The 22,984-nt window shown below is 52.3% G+C and overlaps 1 protein-coding gene and 1 long non-coding RNA gene across 16 annotated transcripts in view; one reads left to right on the top strand and one right to left on the bottom strand.

Annotated features, from left to right (window-relative positions):
• Pou2f2 (POU class 2 homeobox 2) overlaps positions 1 to 22,628 on the top strand; it is a 90,228-nt gene extending 67,600 nt beyond the window's left edge. For 6 of the 15 annotated variants that reach the window (XM_052760609.1, XM_052760610.1, XM_052760613.1 and 3 more), the window contains 10 exons: positions 14,230 to 14,335; positions 14,431 to 14,522; positions 17,169 to 17,330; positions 17,483 to 17,624; positions 17,722 to 17,870; positions 17,947 to 18,123; positions 19,671 to 19,737; positions 21,332 to 21,533; positions 21,646 to 21,719; positions 21,999 to 22,628. In XM_052760609.1, the coding sequence (XP_052616569.1) occupies positions 14,230 to 14,335; positions 14,431 to 14,522; positions 17,169 to 17,330; positions 17,483 to 17,624; positions 17,722 to 17,870; positions 17,947 to 18,123; positions 19,671 to 19,737; positions 21,332 to 21,533; positions 21,646 to 21,719; positions 21,999 to 22,330 (1,503 nt within the window). In that variant the 3' untranslated portion in view covers positions 22,331 to 22,628. The remainder of the gene's footprint in view (positions 1 to 14,229; positions 14,336 to 14,430; positions 14,523 to 17,168; positions 17,331 to 17,482; positions 17,625 to 17,721; positions 17,871 to 17,946; positions 18,124 to 19,670; positions 19,738 to 21,331; positions 21,534 to 21,645; positions 21,720 to 21,998) is intronic. The other 9 variants (XM_052760614.1, XM_052760617.1, XM_052760611.1 and 6 more) reach the window with 3 other exon arrangements.
• LOC128124410 (uncharacterized) lies at positions 13,684 to 19,664 on the bottom strand. Its single transcript, XR_008222842.1, has 3 exons — positions 18,121 to 19,664; positions 17,961 to 18,026; positions 13,684 to 14,171 (listed from the first exon to the last, which is right to left on the bottom strand). It is a non-coding gene; the product is annotated as an uncharacterized LOC128124410 (long non-coding RNA).
• Positions 22,629 to 22,984: the final 356 nt, after the last annotated feature.

The raw sequence follows: 22,984 nt of genomic DNA, 5'->3' as shown, positions 1-22,984 counted from the left end.
ATCTTCCATTTAAGAGGTCCATGAACTGAATTTAAAAACATGTTTCAGGTGGGCAGTGGTGGCGCACAACTTTAATCCCAGCACTCAGGAGGCAGAGGCAGGAAGATCTCTGAGTTCAAGGCCAGCCTGGTCTACAGAGTGAGTTCCCAGACAGCCAGGGCGACACAGAGAAATCCTGTCTCAAAACAAAACAAAACAAAACAAAACACCACGTTCCGCTCTCCCAGTGCTGGCGTTGACACATTTACCCAAATCACGAATTAGTGGCTGTGCTTGTTTCCTGAAGTCGCCATTACAAGCTGCCGTCAACCGAATGAGTCAAAACCGAAATGGAACTCCACGTGTTGGAGCATATCTGCAACCCCAGCACTCAGGAGGCTGAGACAGGAGGATCTCTGGGAATCTGAATCGAGCTTGAGCTACTTAACAAAACCCTGTCAAAAAAAGAAAACAACAAACTAAAACCCACCGGCTCACAAAGTCCAGAAATGTATTGTCTCAGCCCCATTGCCAAAGTTAAGATGCTAGCAGAGTTGTGCTCTGTCTGAAGGTTTAGGAAAAACCCTTCCTGTGTATAGCTCCTGGGGGTGCCAACGATCCTTAATGTCCAAGGTGGAGACCAGGTGGGTCACTCCAGATCTGTCTGCGTTGACACATGGACTTCTGTCTCTGTGTATGTCTGTGTTCTGATTGCATGCTCTTATTAGGGCTTCAGTCACTGTGTTAGAGCTTAGTGAGCTTACTTTAACTTTGTCATATCTGCAGAGAGCCTATTTCAAAATAAGGTCATATTTACAGGTACCAAGGCTCGGTACTTTAACCTATCTTTTGGGGGTGGGGCACAATTCAACTCAACAGTAATGGATAGATTGTCCGTACAGTGGTGGCTGGTAGCAGAGGTAGTTCAAAAGTGGTGAGATTTAGCTGGGTGCAGTGGTGTATGCCTTCAGTCCCAGCACCCAGGAGGCATAGGCAGGATCTCTGTGATTTCAAGTCCAGCCTGGTCTATGTAGTGAGTTCTAGGACAGCCAGAGCTACACAGTGAGACCCTGTCATGAGGAAAACAAAGTAGTGAGACTTGATCTCAAAATAAAAAGTGAAAGGAAGGCTGAAGATGTAGTTCAGTGGTGGAGTCCCTGCCTAGAATCCCCCAGTGAGGGGCTGGGGTGTGGTTCAGTGGTAGAGCCCCTGCCTAGAATCCCCCAGTTAGGGGGCTGTGGGCGTGGCTCAGTTGTAGAGCCCCCTGCCTAGAATCCCCCAGTGAGGGGCTGGGGTGTGGTTCAGTGGTAGAGCCCCTGCCTAGAATCCCCCAGTGAGGGGCTGGGGTATGGCTCAGTCGTAGAGCCCCTGCCTAGAGTCCCCCAGTGAGGGGCTGGGGGTGTGGCTCAATGGTAGGGTGCTTGCCTGATATGCATGCAAGAGGATTAGGTTAAATCCCCAGTAAAGGAAAAAAGTCCCATGCAGAGGAGCCCAGTCATATCCTCGGCAGCCTGCTCCTGCCTATCTCACTTCTACAAGCACTTAAGTTCACCACATTCTAAGGTGGTAAAAGTCTTGGGAAATCCTGTAGCAAAGAAACCCTTTTAACTTCCCTCAGGGTATCTTTCACCACTTTTCTCTCACGCCACCTTCCATCTCCCCCCACACTCCTGGGGGAACTGTCTATGAAGGGGAACTGTCCGGCCCTTGTGGGGCTGTCCTTACAGGGACTTTACCCGTTTTACGAGGTCCATCTCATTATGGATGCACCCCCGTCAGGACTCTCCTGAACACTGGGCCTGCCCCTGGGCCTCGTTCAGGGCCTCAGCCAGCACTCTGCTTCACGGGGGGCCTCTTCCTAGCACAGCCCCACTCATACTAGGCTCAGCCCATGGCAATAAATGGGAGTTGCATCTGTCCCAGACACCAGCAATGACCTCTAAAGGGCAGGTGTCATCCCTCAGCCAAGGCAGAATGCTGGAGAGTCACAGCGACAAAATGGCGTGCCTCGGGTCACAGTGTGAGTAGGATTGGCAGAGCTGGCCTGGGAGCTCAGGGCTCTAACCACATGGCCTGCCTGTGGTGGCCTTTGCCTCAGCCATCCTTCATGGGGACATGGTTTCCAGTCCCCTCCCACCAGGGCCACCAGAGACTCCCGCAGCAGGTGCACATCGCTCGCTTGGTGGCACACACAGCGCAGGGTGTTGGGGCTTCTCGCTCAGGCTACTGGCTTTGTCGCCATTCTCCCCTCCATCCCGAGTTACTCTCTTCCATTACCTGGGAAGCTCCTCTTCGTCCATCACACCCAGCTCAGATCCCCCCGCATTCATCCTGGCTTTCCTGGTCCAGGTGTGTCTGAGTGCACCTGGGGAACTGCCTGTCAGCACAGTAGAGGAAAGAGGAGAGGTAGACCGCTCTCCTGGCCATCCCACCGCCTCAGGAGTGAGCCACGGACACTGTCTGAGGTCATGCAGCCCCAGGACCACAGTCAGGCTGATGCTCAGCCACCTGCTGTCCCATCCTGCCCTCATGGCTAGACCCCCTTGCGCGTCTCCCCGCAAGGCCTTTCCTCTTGCTCATTTCCCTCCTAGCCGCCCTCATTCTGGATCTTTCCACTGGATCCCCTCAGCAGGTGCAAAGCTGAATACAAGTCCTAGGAATTCATTCTCATGAGCTGAGTTGCCCTGTGGCCTCATCTGCTCAAGAGTAGCGGCCTGTGCTGCAGCTCCTGTGCTGGGCAGTGCACAGGGACCGGGGCCAGCTCCTCCCACCCTGACTTGCCCATGGACCCACAGCTCTAGACCCGCTCCTGGGGCTTGAGTCTCTTCTCCCTGCTTCCACTCCTTTGCCTGCTCAGCTCTGTCCCTGCAGTCAGGTCACTAACATCCCTGGGCCTCCTGTGTGTAGGACCCTGGCAGAATATAGGGACTTAGGAACGGGCCACAGGCATCTTTGTCTCCCAGGAGACTCGCTGGCTTGTAGTGAAACAGGAATAACTGAAATGTGTTACGTTTGAAAATAAGAAGTCCCAACCAAAGCACTGTTGGGGCTGTGGGTACAGCATAATGGTCGATCACTTGCCTAGACTCCCCCAGGGAGGGGCTGGGGGTGTGGCTCAGTGGTAGAGCCCCTGCCTAGAATCCCCCAGTGAGGGGCTGGGGGTGTGGCTCAGTGGTAGAGCCCCTGCCTAGAATCCCCCAGTGAGGGGCTGGGGGTGTGGCTCAGTGGTAGAGCCCCTGCCTAGAATCCCCCAGGGAGGGGCTGGGGGTGTGGCTCAGTGGTAGAGCCCCTGCCTAGAATCCCCCAGGGAGGGGCTGGGGTGTGGCTCAGTGGTAGAGCCCCTGCCTAGAATCCCCCAGCGAGGGCCTGGGGGTGTGACTCAGTGGTAGAGCCCCTGCCTAGAATCCCCCAGGGAGGGTCTGGGGGTGTGGCTCTGCTGTAGAGTACTTACCTGGTTTGCCTGAGGCCCTGGGTTCAAACCACAAAAACAAGCAACAACAACAATAACAACAACAACAACAAAAAAGATTCATGACCCACCACTTTAAAATGATACAATAATATAAAATAAAAAGGGGAAGTTCCCCTGCTAGTTAAACTGTTTAGCACGATGCTTCCCTGCAGTTTCTCTGCTGTACCTATGAAAGGACAATTATATTATATACAGTTGGATAATTGGCCTGTCCAATGCTTGGTATGGTGCATTCTACTGAGGGAGCTGTGTGGATGTTTATCAGATCAATGAGGGCTGTTTTGTTGTTACAGTTTTTCAATCAAGGGAAGGGAAGGCATCTCTTCAGGGGAGTGTTTCAGAACGCCTGCAGTAGGGCTTGGCATTGACTGAAAACTTAACATTAACCGTGAAAACATCATTTTGTGTTTGTAGGGTGGAAAAGGAATATAGAATGATGCTTAACATCATCTCCTAGGCTGAGAGGGTCTTGTGAATGACAGTGCCCACTGGATCTGGTGGGAAATTTGGATCCAGGAACATGTCTAGTGTGTGAGGGAGTCAGGAAGGCTTTTGGGAGGTGGTGGTAGAAGTTTATTGTAACAAGTCTTTTTCTGTCCCACCATCCAGCTCCCAAATAATGACATGGAGACTTATTAATTATGAAAGCTCAGCCTTAGCTTAGGCTTGTCCCACTAGCTCTTACAACTTAAGTTAAGTCATATTTTTATTAATCTACATTTTACCATGTGGCTTTTTAATCTCTCCCCCATCCTGTGTGTCTGACGCCTTCTTCAACTCCCTGGCATCTCTGCCTCTCTTCTTCCCAGAGTCCTCTCTGTGCCTGGAAGTCCCGCCTATACCTCCTGCCTAGATATTGGCCCTTTAGCCCTTTATTAAACCCATCAGAAGGTGCCTTGGCAAAGACACATCTTCACAGTGCACAAAAAGATTATTCCACAATGGTTCATAGGTGGATGAGCAGAAGGAAGGGCTTGCAGACAGTAGGAAGTGCAGGCATGATACAAGAAAGCGGGTCAGTTCAGAAGCTGGGCCAGCTCAGAAGCTGGGCCAGAGTGGTGGGGAGAGGCAGCAGAGGATAAGCGTATTGGACATCATCCAATCCAAAGCTGAACTCTAGGCAGCTGAGGGACAACGAAAATGTTTGGCTCAGATCATTGAAAGGGTCTGCTGTGGAGTATTGGGCCCAGCTCCAGGGATACCTCCTTAATGTCATTCTGGGGCAAGTAAAATGACACCTCCATCTCCCTGCTCAGGAGAACAGTTGTACCTACTGGCCTCACTTGAATCAGTTCCTGAGGCCTTGAGAAGACAGAGTCAGAACCCCTTCTAACTCCTGGGACCTGAGCATGGGCAAAACAGGTTCCCAGATAAAAGAGCTGAGCCCTGTTGTTTTAAGAAGGGACCGTGGTGCCAGACCTGGAGGCGTGGGGTCAGCACATAGACGGAGCTGTGGAGTTCTGAACTGGGTAGCCCTGCATACTGATTCCTGGTTCAGGATGTGCAGTAACTTGGGAATTTAGCAAAAGATGACATGGGCTAGAAGACTCTGAATGCAAGTTTTTCTCCCTGTTGAATGACTCTCCATTGTCTGTTCTGTGACCCAGCAGGACCTCACTGGATACTGCTCCTCCGTTGTCTTTACTTTTCCTTTTCTCCTCAACCCTTAAAACATTTCTTTAATGTCGACATGGTGGCACATTCCTTTAATCCCAGCAATGGGAAGCAGAGGCAGGCAGATCGCTGTGAGTTGGAGGCCAGCCTGGTCTATAAAGCCAAGAACAGCAAAGGCTACACAGAGAAACCCTGTCCCCAAAACACCACACACACACACACATACACACACACACACACACACACACACACACACACACACACACACACACACGAAACAAAATAAAACCTCTTTTTTTAAGATTTATTTTTATCTTAACCTGTGTGCATTTATATGAATATATATGCCTTAGAGTGTGCCTATAGGGTGTGCCTATAGAGGCCAGATGTCTTGAAGCTGAAGTTATAGAGACCCCCTCATGTACTGGGTACAGAACTTGGGTCCTCTGAAAGAGCTCTCAATGTGAGCCATCTCTCCAGCCACCTTCCCTTTTGCTTTGAAACCAAATCTCAAACTAACCTTGAACTTCTTTATAGCCCGGGCTGGCCTTGAACCCTTGCTCCTCCACCCCAGCTTCCCAATTGTGGGATTATAGGCGTACACCACTGCTCCCGCCTCCTGCTCCCCCACTCAGAGCTCTTCCTAGCAGAGTGACAGGAATCATCCCTTCCACTCAAGTGGCGTTCCTGAGGTCCCTTGTGTATATCATGCCTGCTCACGACCAGCTGCCCGTGAGGGTTGTGTACCCTAGCAGGGAAACAGACTGTAAACCAGCAACAAGACAGACGGTTCAGAGTAAGGGTGATGTGCGAAACGAAACAGGGCCTCGTGGGAAAGGGAGGGGGCCCAGTCTGAAGGGGTGGGTTAGGAAAGATTTCACTGAGAAAATGGCCTTTGAGAGCCGAGGGTTGAGTGAGTCAGTCTTGAAGCGCGCGCGGGGGGGGGGGGGGGGGGGGGGGGGGGGGGGGCGGGGGGGGGGGCGGAGGCAGGGAGAGGGACCAAGGAGACGCAGGCAGGGAGGAAAGCAGCTTGACTTGTTCAAGGCTCATCGAGGCAGCTCCTGAGAGGTGAGGGGAAAGCCAGGCAGACTGGCGCACACCTGTGATCCCAGCCACTTGGGAGGTGGAGGCAGGAGGATCAGGAGTCGAGGCCAGCCTCAGTCGTGTGTGTGTGTGTGTGTGTGTGTGTGTGTGTGTGTGTGTGTGTGTGAGAGAGAGAGAGAGAGAGAGAGAGAGAGACAGAGACAGAGAGAGAGAGAGACAGAGACACACACACACACACACTGTTTCAAAACAAACAAAACCGTTATGGGCTGGGGACACAGCTTGTTCTATGAAGTGTGCTTGCTGAGAAAGCATGATGAGGACTTTGGGTGGATCCCCAGCACTCATTTAAGATTGTCAGGCTGGACAGTTCTTATCCATGACCCTAGCTCTGGGGAGGCGGTGACAGCAGGATAGTTGAGGCTCGCTGGCCCACCAGCCTAGCTGAATTGTTGAGCTTTTGCTTCAGTGAGAAACCCTGTCTCAAAAAAAATCAAGTAAATGAAGAGGACATTTATCATTGGCCTCTCTCCAGTCCCTACATGCGTGTACACACATGTATGCAGGCATGCGCATACACACACACACACACACACACACACACACACACACACGTACACAAAAGTAAGTGAGTGGGGAGGCAGGCATAAGGGAGAAGATTAAGACAAAGAAAGGGACTGAAACTCTTCTAAAGCCAGGTTTGACAGCACATCTCTGTAATTCTCATACTCAGGAGGCTGATGCAAGGGGACTGCCCTGAGTTTGAGGCCACCTGGGCTACAGTATGAGACCTGAACTCAAAAAAAAAAAAAAAAAAACCAACCAACCAACCAAACAAAAAAAAAAAAACAGAACACAGGTGTTTTAGCTGGGAGTGTGGCCAGTTAGTAAGAGTGCGTACATGGGGTCCTGGATCCCGTCTACAGCACTGCATAGACCTGGTGTGGTGGTACACACCTGTAATCCCAGAACTCCTGAGGTAGAGGAAGGAGGACTAGAGGAGTTCAAGACAACCGTGGGGGCAGCCTGGAATGGAGCCCAAGGCATGTCACATGCTAGGCAGGAGGTCTATTATCCAGCCAGGCACCAAGTCTGATCCTTTATGGCTCTACGTGTTGGCTGAGGGGAAGAGGGTCTACAGATCCTGGAAGTAGATCCAGAGGAGTCATAGGAAGTGGGCACATGGGAGGGAGCAGAGGCTGGCTTGCAGAGGCAGGTGATGGTTGGGCCAAGAATGACTCCTGGGATTTTGGCTTCTGTACCTGGATGATTTTTTGAATTAAGAAAGAAACAAGTGTCTCATTGAACCTGTTGGGACTTGAACCCCCACCCAACAGGGTCTCACGATGTAGCCCTGGCTGGCCTGTAACTCACTGAGGTCCACCTGCCTCTGCCTCTGGAGAGCTCTGATTAAAGGCATGCACCACTACACCTAGCCGGAAGACTCTCTTAGTTACTCAAGTGGAGACATCACCCAGGCAGGTGGATATCCCAGGCTGACGCTCAGCAGAGCCTGGGTGGGCGCTGGACCTTGTCAGTGGTTAAGAGGAGGACAGATTTGAAATCCAGATGGGGCTCCCACTCTTGACAGCTCGTGATGGAGCAAGCATGAGGGGACAGTGGCGGCTAGCGCCTGTGTGTAAGTAATGTGTTCAGATTTCTAAAGTGCCCCCCAAATAATGACATCACTCAGGCCCCAGTGAAACCCAGGGAAGTATTACACAGTTTACCCTCATTTCGCAGATAAGAAAGCTGTGGCCCAGAGGAAGGAATAACTCAGTGACTCAAAAGTTGGGCTATTTAACATACCTGTCACCACAATTACTTATCATTTCTGTATGGCATTTAAGGTCTTTTCGGGGGTTATTGCATACAGAGTTGGCGGTAGAGCACTTGTCTGGCATGCTTGAGGTCCTGGGTTCAATCCCAAGAACTGACCAAAATTATTACTGTTGTTCTTATTGTTGTTTTCAGAGTCTCATGTAATCCCTTCTGGGCTGGAAGTTGTTCTGTAGCTCAAGCTGACCAACTTCTCATCTTCCAGCCTCCACCTCCCAAGTGCTGGGATTGCAGGATTACACCCTTTTAGCTATTTGAAAATATGCAACATGTTATTAGTTACAGATACCTTCCTGCTTTAACAGAGCGATATAACATTTCCCTCCCATCTGACCGAAACTACGTGCCCTGTTCCCCATTCCTCAAGTGTCCTCGTTTAGAACACTGTGACAGCTCTTATTCACTTGGTTCCCACAGCTCGCCTCGTCCTCCTCCTCCAGTCTAGACTTAATTCAGGGCCGTGTCCAGAACTGGTCACAATCTGCCGTATTAAAGATGGCCCACATGCTACCACCCTCCAGTCATGGTGTGGTTTTTCGGGGGTGGGAGCCATGGGGGACAGGGCCTCCTGTCCTGTGCACTGGGGTGAGGCGCAACACCTGGGCCGTCGCAGCTGGCCAGCTCTGGGGCTCTGCTCTCCTCCCATTCACTCTCACAGCTTTCTTCCCCACCCCCACCCTCACCCCCGGGGGGGGGGGGACTGAGGTCTGATGAGAAAGTGATCACTTACACCCCCATTCCCTTCACCCATGTATCTGTATTAGCCATGTGTCTGTCTTTCTGTCTGTCTGCAGCAAAGCCTAGTCAGTCTGTCCTGTTACCTGTTAGGCATGTGCACTGGAGGCAAGAGTTGGTTCCTTCCCAGGCTGGGTGTAGTAATGCCCACCCATTACCCCAGCACCGAGGAGGCAGAGGCAGGAGGATTGTAACAAGTTTGAGGGCAGCTTGGGTTATATAGTGAGTTCCAGAACATCCAGGGCTACTTAATAGGCTGCATCTCAAAAAAAAAAAAAAAAAAAACCAAAAAAAGCAGAAAAGAGTTGGTCTCTTCCCTTCTCGGCTTCAGTGGGGATGCTCACCTTCCCAGCTGGTTCGAGGAAAGCAATTGAAGTATGAACTGTGCCATCCAGGGCCTCCTCCAGCGTCTCAGCTTAGTCTAACTTCACCATTTCACACTGGAGGAGCACGCCCCCAGGTGGTTAAAGAGAGCCGGGCGGCCTCTCCGGACTGTGCACAGATGGGGCGGGCCTCCTCCTGGCTGTGCCCCGTCCAGATCCTGCTTGCCACACACTATTCAGCAGATAGCGGGAAGAGCTCCCCATGTGCAGGCGCCTTTCTGGGTGAGGATAAAGTGGACAGTCTCGTGCATCCGTCTTAGCTGGAGAGACAGACGGGAAGCGAGCGATCCCGGCAGGACAGAAAAGAGTGTGGTGTTGTAATGAATGTGGTGCCAGCAGAAGGAAGATAGGGAGCGGGTGGCCACTCTGTGGAAGAGCAGTTGATGGAGACCTGGAAGAAGTGGAAGGGGTGGTCGGGGTGGTCCGGGGTGGTCCAGCAGGAACAGCAAAGGCCTGGAGGTTCCTTTCCGGGGTGAGTGACAAGGAGGAGTTGGTGTGGCTGGACTAGGGTCAGAGAGCAGGAAAGTCACGAGGAGAGGCCTGGGGTGAGCTAGGCTGCCGCCGCCGAGTGTTTGGGTTCCAGCAGACCCGGGGATAAGAGACAGTGGAGGCCAAGACGGACTGTGAAAAGGTCCGGGCTTCCTTTTCTCTGCACCACTGGCATCACTGTAGCCCGTCCAACATGTTCCTAGTGGAAGGAGGGGCCTCATCTGCAGCCAGAGGGTAGGAGACAGCCATGTTTTCCCCATCCAAGTTCACTGCTTCCTCCTGGGTGGGCTGTGGATGCTTGCTTTCTGGTTTTTTTTTTTTCAATTAAAAAAAAATGTTCACAGGTTTACTTATATGCAAATGACTGTTTTGCCTGCATGTATGTCTGTGCACCATGTGCATGTCTGGTGCCCGTGGAGGTGAGAAGGGGCATCAGGTCCCCTGGAACTGGAGTTACAGATGGTTGTGAGCTGCCATGTGGGTGCTGGGATTGATCTCTGGTCCTCTGAAAGAGCAGCCAGTGCTCTTAACCACTGAGCCAACTCTCTAAACACTCTTTATTTATTGTTGTTGTTATTATTATTTGCTTTTTTTTTTTCAAGACAGGGTTTCTCTGTGTAGTTTTGGTGCCTGTCCTGGATCTCGCTCTGTAGACCAGGCTGGCCTCGAACTTACAGAGATCCACCTGCCTCTGCCTCCTGAGTGCTGGGATTAAAGGCATGCACCACCACCACCTGGCTAAACCCCTCTTTTAATAAATTAAAAATTTTTTTTCATCACTGTGTTTTGCAATTTCCCAAAAACTTTTGTGGAAACAAAAAAAAAATTTTTTTTTTAAATTTACATCAAGTCACATGAATACCCCCAAAGGTTATGTAAGTGGAAGGTGTTGGTAGGAGTGGGAGAGGACAGGAGAGGGTAGCCAGGCAAATATGTCTGAAATACATTAGGTACAGTATGGACATGCCATCATGAAACCCACGGTCATACACAATTAATATATGCTAATAACATATCGGGATGGCCCAGCACATAAAGGCACTCCGTGCCGAGACTCCAGCTCAGATCCCAGCATTCCTACAATAAACCACAAACACCTGAGACCTCCGGTGTTTTGTGACCTCTGAGGGATCTGACTTCTTCTCCTCCTCCATGTGTACACACCCACACACATACACATGTGGCAGGAAGAGGAAGAGTTCGTGGTCATCCTCAGCTACGTAAGGAATTCCAAGCCAACCCGAGCTTGTGAGACCTTGATTTAGAAAAAAACAAGAACAAAATCAACCATCTCAGCAGTCTGTTGCTGTCAGACCCACTCCGGTTGAGTGGAGGAAACAGGTGGCCCTGCGGTAGACGGTGCTGACATTTGAACCAAGATGGCAACAGTGGAGGGGGAGAGAGGGAGAGATGGGAGGTGAGGAGGGAAGGCAGGGGTCAAGGCTGAACCTGAGGCAGTCTCAGCCTCGGCAGCCAGACTGGGGGAGGGCTTAAATTGTTGGGTTGGTTTGTTTGTTTTATAAGACACCCCTCTGCCTGCCAGAGGCTCAGCCTCGCAGAGGAAGAGTGCACATTAATAAATGCACCACTCTCTAAGAGGGCCATAGAGAGCAGGGTGGGTACCCTTTGTGGGCCCTGAAGGGTGTACCACTGGGAGAGCCTTTGAAAGAAAACCAAACGTCAGCCAGGTGCGGTGGCAGGAACCTGGGGTCCCAGCACTGGACAGGCTGAGGCAAGAAAGGATCACTGGGCTTCCAAGGCTACCCTAGCCTATGCAGGGTCAGGCCGGGCAGAGCTTCACGGTGAGCGGAGGGAGAGAGGACAGGGGAGTGGGGGGAGGGGGGAGGAGGAGAAGCAGTGAACGTAGACTATAGAGTTAGACTCAGAGCCTTGGACGGCTCCACTATCAATGGACGCTTCAGCCTCATTGCTTCTCGGTTGATCTGCAGCTGGAGGGAGACAGCCGTGGGGTTTTTTTTGTTTTTTTTTTTAATAGGGCTAGGGTATCTTGGGGTGGGGGAGGGGTAGAGTAGATTCAGTCCTGAAGGATGCGTTATCCTTTGCCGTAGGTTACCAGCATAGAACATATGCAGAAAAGTACGCCGGTCACAAGCGTGCAGTTCAGTGGTCCCCCACTAACCAAGCACACCTGTGTTGATGGCACCTGGGAGCCTCTTGAGTGTGTGACATGCAGATGGCATATAAACAGGATATAGGATGCCATGACCACATGTGGAAGTTTGCGTTGTTGCTGATTCCACGGAATCGGGTCATTTATCTGTTCCACTGCTGGTGGCCCTTGGGCTGATGGGACGAACTTCTGGCGGCTTTACACCTAGGAATGGAGTTGTTGGGTCCCAAGGCAGGTGCACATTCACTTGTATTAGTTTGCTAGTGCTGCTATAACAACGAGCCACGATCTGGTGACGCAAACAGCAGGCATATATTCGCTCACAGCTCTAGAAGCCAGGAATGTAACGTGGAGGTGTGGGCTGGGGCTCTCGTCTGCTCTCTTTGGCTTATAGCAGGTCTTCTTTCCTGTGTCTGTTTACATCATCTCTGCTCTGTTTGTGTCTATGTCAAAATTCTCCCCCCTTTAAAACATGCATTTATTTTGTGTATGTGGGGGATGGGGTTTGCAAATGTGCCATGGCATACATGTGGAGGTCAGGGGTGGGTTGTGGAGATCAATTGTCAGGATAGGCAGTGAACACGTTTACCCACTGAGCCATCTTGCCAGCACACCCTTTTTGTTTGTTCACAACAAACGCTGGTCTCACATATATTAGGTAAGTTCTCTACTATGCCACACCTCTATCCCCTCACTGGGAGATTCTAGGCAGGGGCTCTACCACTGAGCCACACCCCAGCCCCTCACTGAGGGATTCTAGGCAGGGGCTCTACCACTGAGCCACACCCCAGCCCCTCACTGGGGGATTCTAGGCAGGTGCTCTACCACTGAGCCACACCCTCAGCACCTCACTGGGGGATTCTAGGCAGGGGCTCTCCCACTGAGCCATACCCCCAGCCCCTCACTGGGGGATTCTAGACAGGGGCTGTACCACTGAGCCACACCCCCAGCCCCTCACTGGGGGATTCTAGGCAGGGGCTCTACCACTGACCCACACCCACAGCCCCTCACTGGGGGATTCTAGGCAGGTGCTCTATCACTGAGCCACACCCCAGCCCCTCACTGGGGGATTCTAGGCAGGTGCTCTACCACTGACCCACACCCCCAGCCCCTCACTGGGGGATTCTAGGCAGGGGCTCTACCACTGAGCCACACCCCAGCCCCTCACTGGGGGATTCTAGGCAGGTGCTCTATCACTGAGCTAACGCTTTTGGTCTTTTTCTTTTTATACAATTTCATTTTGGGGGAGCTGGAGAGATGGCTCAGCGGTTAAGAGCACCTGCTGTTCTTCCAGAGGTCCTGAGTTCAATTCCCAGCAATCACATGGGTGGCTCACAACATTCTGAAGTGGGATCTGATGCCCTCTTCTGGCATAAAGTTGTACATGCAGACAGAGCACTTATATACATAAAATAAATAAATTTTTTAAGAAAGGTTTTATTTTTGACCTGGGCGGTGGTGGCGCACCCCTTTAATCCCAGCACTCAGGAGGCAGAAGCAGGCAGATCTCTGTGAGTTCGAGGCCAGCCTGGTCTGTAGAGTGAGTTCCAGGACAGCCAGGACTACACAGAGAAACCCTGTCTCCAAAAACAAACAAAGATTTAATTTTTGTTATTTTTATTTATGTGTACATGTGTGGCTGTGTGTGTCACATGTGTATGGTTGCCCATGGAAGCCAGAAGAGGGTGTTGGCTTCTTCATACCTGGAATTACAGGTGGCTGTGAGCTGCCAGGTGTCAATGCTGGGATTTGAACCCAGGTCTTCTGGAAGTCCTTGTAACCCCTAAGTCATCTCTCCCGAGTACCCCCTCCCCTTTAAATTAAACTCAGGCTCCTGGCCTGAATTTTCCTTTTTGGGGTGGGGGGTGATTTTGAGACAAGGTCTCAATGTGTAGCCCTGGCTGTCCTGGAACTCACTGTGTAGCCCAGGCTGGCCTTGAACTCACAGAGATCTGTCTGCCTTTGCCTCCCGAGTGTTGGGATTAAAGGTGTGCGCCACCACCGCCTGGCTGAATTTTCCCCTTTTAATGACACTATCAACCATAATGCATTGGAACCCACTTTCATGGCCTTGTTCATCTGCAAAGCAAAGATCCTATCTCCAAATAAATTCACAAAATCTGAGTTCTTTTTTTCAACCTAAATTAGTGCCGAAGCTTTTCTCCAAGTGTCTATACCAATGCACACACCTGCTATTTGCTGGAGTGCGTTAGAGATAATTCCAGACATCATACCACATGCCTTGGGAACATTTTAAAAAGAGAAAAAAAGACTTAGCCTGGTTTACATTTTTAAACAAGTCTATTTGTTCTGTGGGAATGTAAGACTAGGCAAACATTTCACCAGGAAGGGAGAGGCAAAGAGCAAGCCCTCCCGGGGCAGCTTGGAGGACGGGACTTCCAGGTGTCCCGCGGTCAGCGTGCCGTTCCAGGTCTGGTAGACCGCAGCTTGCTGTGCCGTGCTACATGCCTCCTGGCTTCAGCTCCTTGGGGGAGATCGAGCCAGGATTCAGTCTGTGTTTCTGTCCATCCCCTCTCTGCCAGGACATACAGCAACTCCTCCAGCTCCAACAGCTGGTGCTTGTCCCCGGCCACCACCTCCAGCCACCTGCTCAGTTCCTGCTGCCACAGGCCCAGCAGAGTCAGCCAGGTGAGATCTCAGCCCGGTTGATGGTCTCCTTGTTGCTTTCGGCATTCCGTCCCCTGCCTCTCACCCACTCACCTTCTGTGTTCTTGTCTCCCCAGGCCTGCTACCGACGCCAAATCTATTCCAGCTACCTCAGCAAACCCAGGGAGCTCTCCTGACCTCCCAGCCCCGGGCTGGGCTTCCTGCACAGGTGAGACTGTCCACTGAGTTTGTCAAGCCTCTTCTGGCAGCGGCCTGAGCTAGGTCTGAGTGGGTGGGGGCGTGGCGGAGGCTGTGAAAGTCTCTGCTCCGTGAGCCCACCACGCATCCTTGAGCAGTTGAGGGACCCGAGGCCCTGCCCTACCCTGCTACCAACTTGCTGTATAGGAACTCGGGTAAGCCAGGCTCCATGTCTGGGTCGGCTCCTTCCTTCCCAATGAAGGGAAGCAAACCATGCTAGTGGTTCCAAAGCCTTTCTGAACATGGATGCCTTTGAAAATCTGATGAAATATTTAGCTTGGAGGCTGGGGAGGTAGCTCAGCCGGTAAAGTGCCCACTGCATGAGCACAAGGACCTGAGTTCGAAGAATCCTCAGAACCCAGGCTAAAAGCAGAGCATGGTAGTAATTTTATCCTTGGGGGCATGGAGGTTGATGATAGGTAGATCCCTGACCAGCCAGCCTACCCAAATCAAAAACCGTCAGGTTCATAGAGATCCTGTCTCAAAGAAAAAGAAAAAGAAAGAAAAAAGTAGCAAGTAATTGAGAAAAAACACCTGCCTGATGTTGACTTCAGCTCTCCACACACGCACGCACGCACATATGTGCACACACATATGCACACATGATTCCAGGTACTCATATGTATGCACGCATGCACATGCATGTGCACACATGTGTATGTGAACTCTGTCAAAGACTGAAAAGTTCACAGGCCAACACAGGTCTTGGCTGCTAGACTCCAAATGCCCTGAAAAGCTCAGTGTTCTTGTAACAACCATGTCAGAACTCACTTGGCCGCTAATGCTGTCCTGCCTGCTGTGGGGTGGTAGCCTTATCCCTCCTGGCATGATAGTTCTGCTGCTACCAAACTGCCCGTGTGTCCGATTACAAAGTGATGCCTTTGAACCCAACAGGGGGCTCACATCAGCATGACGCCCCAAACACACCCGATCCTTGTGACAGGTATCCCTGTACCAACCACCTGCTTCCAGTCCGTTGTTTTCAAGGCAGTGAATCACCCCAGAGAAAGGTGTTGCTTCATGATTTCCTAAGTACAGAGTTTCTGTTTTGTGTGATGGAAAAACCCCACAAACAGACAGTAGTATCAGGACATAATATCATGAATGTAATAAATCAATACAATTAATGTAATTAATGAATATCATAAAAAGAACATGTGTGTTTTATATTTTTTAATTAATAAAGCACTGCAGAGCCATGGAGGAAAAAATAATAAATTAAAACATTAAAAAAAAAGAAAGGTGTTGCTTCTTGTCCACCCTCCAGCTGCCTTCCTCATCCGTTTCTGTGCTTTTTCCCCTCTTGGCAAACTATTCACTTTTAAGACTTTGTTTTATTTATATTTTGGTGATATTAGAGAGTCAACCCAGGATTTTGAGTATGCTAGGCAAGAGCTCTACCACTGAGCCACACCCCAGCCCCTCACTGGAGGATTCTAGGCAGGGGTTCTACCACTGAGCCACACCCCCAGCACCTCACTGGGAGATTCTAGGCAGGGCCTCTACCACTGAGCCACATCCGCAGCCCCTCACTTGGGGATTCTAGGCAGGGGCTCTACCACTGAGCCACACCCCAGCCCCTCACTGGGGGATTCTAGGCAGGGCCTCTACTACTGAGCCACGCCCCCAGCCCCTCACTGGGGGATTCTAGGCAGGGGCTCTACCACTGAGTCACACCCTAGTCCCTCACTGGAGGATTCAAGGCAGAGGCTCTACCACTGAGCCATGCCCCCAGCCCCTCACTGGGGGATTCTAGACAGGAGCTCTACCACTGAGCCACACCCCATCCGATTCTAGGGGACAGGGGCGGACTCTACGACTGAACTAAATCCCCAGCCCTCTTTTCACATTTTGTTTTGAGATGGTCTTTCTGAGTTGCTCTGGATGGCAGTGAACTCATTCTGTAGCCCAAGCTGACCTTACATTTAGCAGCCTCCTGTCTTGGTCTCCTGAGCAGCTGTACGTGTTCTGTCAGGTCTTTCATTTTTTTAGAGCAGTTTTAAATGCACAGTGAAACTGAGCTCAAGATAGATTCCATATGCCTCCTGTCTTCCTCGTGCACCACCTCCCCGTTTTCTGCATCCTCAGCCCAAACAGTATTCACTTGTAGTTCAGGCATCCTCACGTTATTGCTCCATCTGTAGATTGAACCCCAGGCTTCACCCTATACCCATGAGGGAGGGGGTTGGACAGCTTGCTAATTAGTAACCTTAATCCCTTAATCAGTGGGCAGGCAGAGTCTGTGGTGGTGGTTTCTATGGAAGGAAATGTAGGCCCAAGGAGAGTTAAGGCTCAGACTGAGTTACCCCAAACGTCAGTGGCAAAGAATGATGGAGGATGAACCCACTGCCCCCAGCTCTAGGCTTTGAGCACATTGAGCTATCAGCAAAAGACACTGGCTGCTCCTTCTGGGAGTTCGGGTCTCTAAGGGAAGGTGAAGAGTTCTGGTAATTGAGTGGACCATACCGGCAGCAGAGTGAAACATTTAACAGGATTAGCAATTGGTGTGGGTTCCTGGTCAGATGAGGGGAGTCTGAAGAGTGCAGGTGCACAGCCACTGCTTAGGTACATCCCAGGTCCTCCATCCTGCATCCCATCCACCTGCCCACCCCACCAGGCTGTGACTCGCCCCACGCTGCCCGACCCGCACCTCTCACACCCGCAGCCCCCAAAATGCTTGGAACCGCCATCCCACCCGGAGGAACCTAGTGACCTGGAGGAACTGGAACAATTCGCTCGCACCTTCAAGCAACGCCGCATCAAGCTGGGCTTCACGCAGGTCTGGGACCACCTTGTGGGGCGGCGGGGGTGCGGGGGGTGACGGAACGAAGATGCAGGGGTCGTGGTCAGTTGATGGAGTGTTTGGATCTAGCCTTGCACCGGGAGACCCCGCCTTGACTTCCAAACCCCACCTCCTCCTCTCTGGACCAGGGTGATGTGGGCCTGGCCATGGGCAAGCTCTATGGCAACGACTTCAGCCAGACGACCATTTCCCGCTTCGAGGCCCTTAACCTGAGCTTCAAGAATATGTGCAAACTCAAGCCCCTTCTGGAGAAGTGGCTCAACGACGCAGGTGAGCCTGGCCAGAGGCGCCAAGGGGACGCACAGGGGACGGGAGTTGGGGCAGGGCAGGAAGTGATCACTCACATCCTTGTCTCCTGTCTTCGCAGAAACTATGTCTGTGGACTCAAGCCTACCCAGCCCCAACCAGCTGAGTAGCCCTAGCCTGGGTTTCGACGGGCTGCCGGGGCGGAGACGCAAGAAGAGAACCAGCATCGAGACGAATGTCCGCTTCGCCTTAGAGAAGAGTTTTCTAGCGGTGAGCTTTCGCCCCCTGGCGACCAGGAAGGGTATGAGGTGGAAGGACCCAGCTCAATAGCCCTCTCTGCCTGTAGAACCAGAAGCCTACCTCAGAGGAGATCCTGCTGATCGCAGAGCAGCTGCACATGGAGAAGGAAGTGATCCGCGTCTGGTTCTGCAACCGGCGCCAGAAGGAAAAACGCATCAACCCCTGCAGCGCGGCCCCCATGCTGCCCAGCCCGGGAAAGCCGACCAGCTACAGCCCTCACCTGGTACCCAGAGTTGGACGGTGGGCTGGGTGTGGGGGTCAGGTGTCCGGGCACAAGCCTGTAGGCATCTGGGTGAAGCAAACTTACCTAGAAGAGAGACCAGAGGAGCTGGTTCTGGGGACAGTATGTCACATACAGAGAGCACAGTCACAAAGGGACAATTTCCATGCCACCCAACCCGAATAGAGGTCAGAAGACAGCCCCTGGGAGTCGGTTCTCTCCTTGCACCATGAAGGTTCCAGGGATCAAACTCAGGTCATCAGGCTTGAGAGCAAGTGCCTCTACCTACCAAACCATCTCCCAGGCCCCAAAGTGTGGTCTTATGTGGCGGGTACAGGCTCCCACACATACACTTACATTACCATGAGGGTGGGATACTGCATGGTCCGGGTAGAAATATACCGGGCTCCCACCCACAGAGATAAGAAGGGCCAAACTGCAGTACCACAGCCACACATGGGTCTGAGTAGTTATCAGGCACACCGGGACATCCTTTATTCCGTCCCTTTATTTCTGCTTGTGCAAAGGGCTGTGGTGGCCAGAGAGGAACCCCTCAACTCTAGGGCTGGGGAGGAAGGAAGGGCCCTTGGCAAGTTAGCTGGCCACGTGAAGGAGGAGGACCACCCAGAAGGCCACATGCTGCCGGGTCCAGCATGCACACAGGCTCAGATGCCAAGACATGCTGAATCCCAGTGCAGTGCAGTGTGGCAGGAGCTGCTGGGAATGGGGTTGGGAGTGGAGCTTGGGCAGGGGCAGATGCTTCACGTTTTACCAGGAATCCAAATCAGGTTCGTAAAGGATTTTAAGTGGAGGAGAGACACTGTCAAATCGATTAGAACTTCTAGGGCCGAAGGCAGGGTGAGACTGCTTTGGGGTTCACCAGCCCTTTTATTTTGGGAGAGGGGAGGCTCTGAACTCCTGGTCCTCCTGCCTCTCCCTCCTGAGTGCTGAAATGTCAACCTATTTTTTTGAGACAGGATTTCATGACATGTAGCTCAAGCTGGACTCAAACTTACATAATTCAGGCTTGCCAGACTCTCTTACAAAGACAGGTGTGGCCAGGCGGTGACGGCACACGCCTTTAATCCCAGCACTCGGGAGGCAGAGCCAGGCAGATCTCTGTGAGTTCCAGGCCAGCCTGGTCTACAGAGTGAGATCCAGAGATCCAGAACAGGCACCAAAATTACACAGAGAAACCCTGTCTCGAAAAACCAAAAAGACAGATGTGTTCCTTCTAGGAAATCCAACAGCAGGAGCAGACACAGCACCTGTTCAGACACAGCTCTGCAGGGGCAATAGCTGGGCAGGGTAGTGTCAGAGGAGAGGTGGGGGACTTTCTCAGCTCAGAGTGACTGCGCCTCGTGCGTGTGACACACGCTCACCTGGGGCGTAGATGATGGGGAATGAGTGGCACGATCTAAATGAAGCACCTGGAACCCTGTTGCCCCACCCTGTGTGGGGGGCCGTGGGAGTCATGTGCACAGGGAACACCGTGGGATGCTGCCTTGTGACAAGAGCCTTACCATATACTTTGTTTCCTCTCTCCCCAGGTCACACCCCAAGGGGGCGCAGGGACCTTACCATTGTCCCAAGCTTCTAGCAGCCTGAGCACAACAGGTTAGGGGCAGGCTGAGAGGGAGACTGGGAGGTTTATCTGTGGCTCTGGACAGCCATGGACCTTGAGGCTGAAATTGTGTGTGTGTATGGGGGGGGGGGGGCGCAGACAGAGCAGCGGGCAGGCCCCTCACATTGTCTACCAGAACAACCTCTAGTCAGCTCCACAGTTCCCTGTGGAAAAGGTGTGGAGGTTGCTGGAAGGGGATGCAGAGTCTTTGTCCCTGGTGTCTGTCGTGTGTGTGTGTGTGTGTGTTGCTCTGTGAGTCCAGGAACTTGTTTCAATTCTCTGAGCTTCAGGTTTTGTATAATTATCATGAGTGTATAATACGCACACAAGATCTCTATCTATGTATTTTCTTTAGAAAGTTTGTAGGAGGAACTGGTGCTCAGAGCTCTGGGGTTCATATCCAGTTGGATTTTTTTTCTTTTTTGTTTTTTTGAGACGAGGTTTCTCTGTGTAACCCTGGCTGTCCTGGAACTCACTCTGTAGACCAGGCTGGCCTTGAACTCAGAGATCTGCCTGCCTCTGCCTCCCGAGTGCTGGGATTAAAGACATGTGCCACCACCACCCGGCTGATTGTTTTGTTAAAGGTTTTATGTGTTTGTTTTTATTTTATAAGTGTTTCTGTGCATGATGAGTATGCAGTGCCCAGCAGAAGAGGGCGTCAGATCCTCAGGAACCGAAGTGACTGACAATTATGAGCTGCCATGTGGGTGCTGGGAATGAAGCCTGAGTCCTCTCCAAGAGCAGCCAGTGCTCTTAACTGCTGAGCCACCTCTCCATCCTGTACAATTAAAAAAAAAAAAGATTTTTTTATTATTATGTATACAGTGTTCTGCCTGCATGTATGCCTGCAGGCCAGAAGAGGGCACCAGATCTAATTGTAGGTGGTTGTAAGCCACCATGTGGCTGCTGGGAATTGAACTCAGGACCTCTGGTAGAGTAGCCAGTGCTCTTAACCTTTGAGCCATCTCTCCAGCTCATGTACAGTTTTTTTTTTTTTTAATAACACATAACAAACACTCGTCTCAGGTTAAGAAATAGTAAGTGGAGAATTATAAACTAGTAAGAAGAAACTGATACTCACTGGTCCAGGTTCTTTATAAAATGCATCGACTGACTAAATTCTCATGCCCTGCTCATGAGATTGGCCCCATTTTTTCCATTTTCCATGAGGGAACTGAGGATCAAAGAGGCTGAGGTGTTCATCATAGGACACAATTGGGAGCGCCCCTGGGTTCTGTTCTAGCCAGAACAGTTTGGTCCTCCGTGGCCCACTGCTGAGCTCCCAGCAGCACAGAAGTAGTGGGGACTCGTCTCTGGCTCCTGGAGGGGGCCATAGGACCCTGTCTCCTGGGCAGCCCATTTCTTGTCTATGTCAGGGTGTTTGGGGGCGTGGTTTGCAGACAGCCAGTGCCAGTGACTACTGTGATTAGTGTCATGAGATGGGGGTATAAGGACTCTGAGGAGGGGGTTGGGACAGTGTGCTGTTCTGACCGATGAGATCCTGGGTGTGCAATAGGGGTTAGCCCTGATTTCCTTGACAAGGAACCAAAGGAAACTGAAGACTTTCTCTTTCTCTCTCTCCGGCAGTTACTACCTTATCCTCAGCTGTGGGAACGCTCCACCCCAGCCGGACAGCAGGAGGGGGTGGAGGTGGGGGCGGAGCCGCTCCCCCCCTCAATTCCATCCCCTCTGTCACTCCCCCACCCCCGGCCACCACCAACAGCACAAACCCGAGCCCTCAAGGCAGCCACTCGGCTATCGGCTTGTCGGGCCTGAACCCCAGCACGGGGTAAGTACGGGGCTACAGGTGGGAGATCACAGGGGCTTTCAGGGTGGGCAGACGCACCCCAGTTCTGCCATGGGTCCCTTTCCCCGCTAACGCTTCTGCTTTGCTCTTGCAGAAGCACAATGGTGGGGTTGAGCTCTGGGCTGAGTCCAGCCCTCATGAGCAACAACCCTTTGGCCACCATCCAAGGTGCGTGCTGCCTCATGCCACCCCATTGCCGCCAGTCAGCCCTGTCCCCTCCTGGGCCTCGAGCCCCCTCATTGCTACCCCAGCCATGCCATCCTGCCCCTGCACACTGCATTGCTCGCCTCTTCATCCCCATCTGTGTTTGGGGAAGGTGTGAGGGGTGTTGATTGATGGGAGTCAGTGGGACAGACGGGGAGATGGGGGCACTCAGGCAGGGGACAAGGAGGTGAAGGTCTCTATGGCCTGGTTTACCTCCAGCTCAGCCTCTTCTCTCCTCACCAGCCCTGGCCTCTGGTGGAACCCTGCCCCTTACCAGCCTTGATGGCAGCGGGAACCTGGTGCTGGGGGCAGCCGGTGCGGCCCCAGGGAGCCCCGGCCTAGTGACCTCGCCTCTCTTCCTGAACCACGCTGGGCTGCCCCTGCTCAGTGCCCCGCCAGGTGTGGGCCTGGTCTCAGCAGCGGCTGCAGCCGTGGCGGCCTCCATCTCCAGCAAGTCTCCTGGCCTCTCCTCGTCTTCTTCGTCCTCATCATCCTCCACTTGCAGTGAAGTGGCAGCGGCAGCACAGACCCCTGGAGGCCCAGGGGGACCTGAGGCGGGGTCCAAGGCCGAGTGAGAGCCCACCACGCTTCCCTCCTGCTCCTCTGACTCCCCCAACCTTGGTCCCCTGCCCAAGCAGGGGCCAGGAGGCTGGTGGGGGTGCAGCAGATCCTCAGAGCAGGAGTGGCAAAGGAGGAAAGACCAAAAATCAACCAAAAAAAAAGAGAAAAAAAAAAGAAAGAAAAAAAGAAACCAACAAAAGAGAAAACCAAAAATATTCACAACAGAAACCAGCTGCCCTAAAGGAACCAGAGATGAAAAACAAACGAACAAAAAATACTCCTAAACCAACCAAACACCCCCCCCCCCCCAAATCAAACAAACCAAAAACCAGTTGCGAGCCAGATCTTGGAGTGCTCACTGCTATGACACCAAATAAGAACCCTCAGCCAGGAGCGGAGCAGCCTCCAGCAGGTCGGACCTCACGCCGCCGCGGAGCCCTGGCTGTGGGGCCAACTCCTAACCTGACCCCCGCTGGGGGGTGGGCAGAGAAGGAACTAGAGAATGTGCCAGCTTGCTGGCCCAGCCCCAGCCCTGGGCCAATGGAGACAGGGCATTGCCTGGGGCAGGAGGCCCAGGGCCCAGAGCCACCTGCCAAATGGTCTTTTCCAGAAGACAAAAGAAAAGACCAAACAACCTTACACCAAATATTCAGTAGCTTCACCCAAAG

This window comes from Peromyscus californicus, unplaced genomic scaffold, assembly GCF_007827085.1.
Source record: "Peromyscus californicus insignis strain IS unplaced genomic scaffold, ASM782708v3 Scaffold_4__1_contigs__length_199733344, whole genome shotgun sequence".
Taxonomy (NCBI): domain Eukaryota; kingdom Metazoa; phylum Chordata; class Mammalia; order Rodentia; family Cricetidae; genus Peromyscus; species Peromyscus californicus.
The sequence above is the reverse complement of the archived record's forward strand: the minus strand, read 5'-3'. Positions and strand labels throughout refer to the sequence as shown.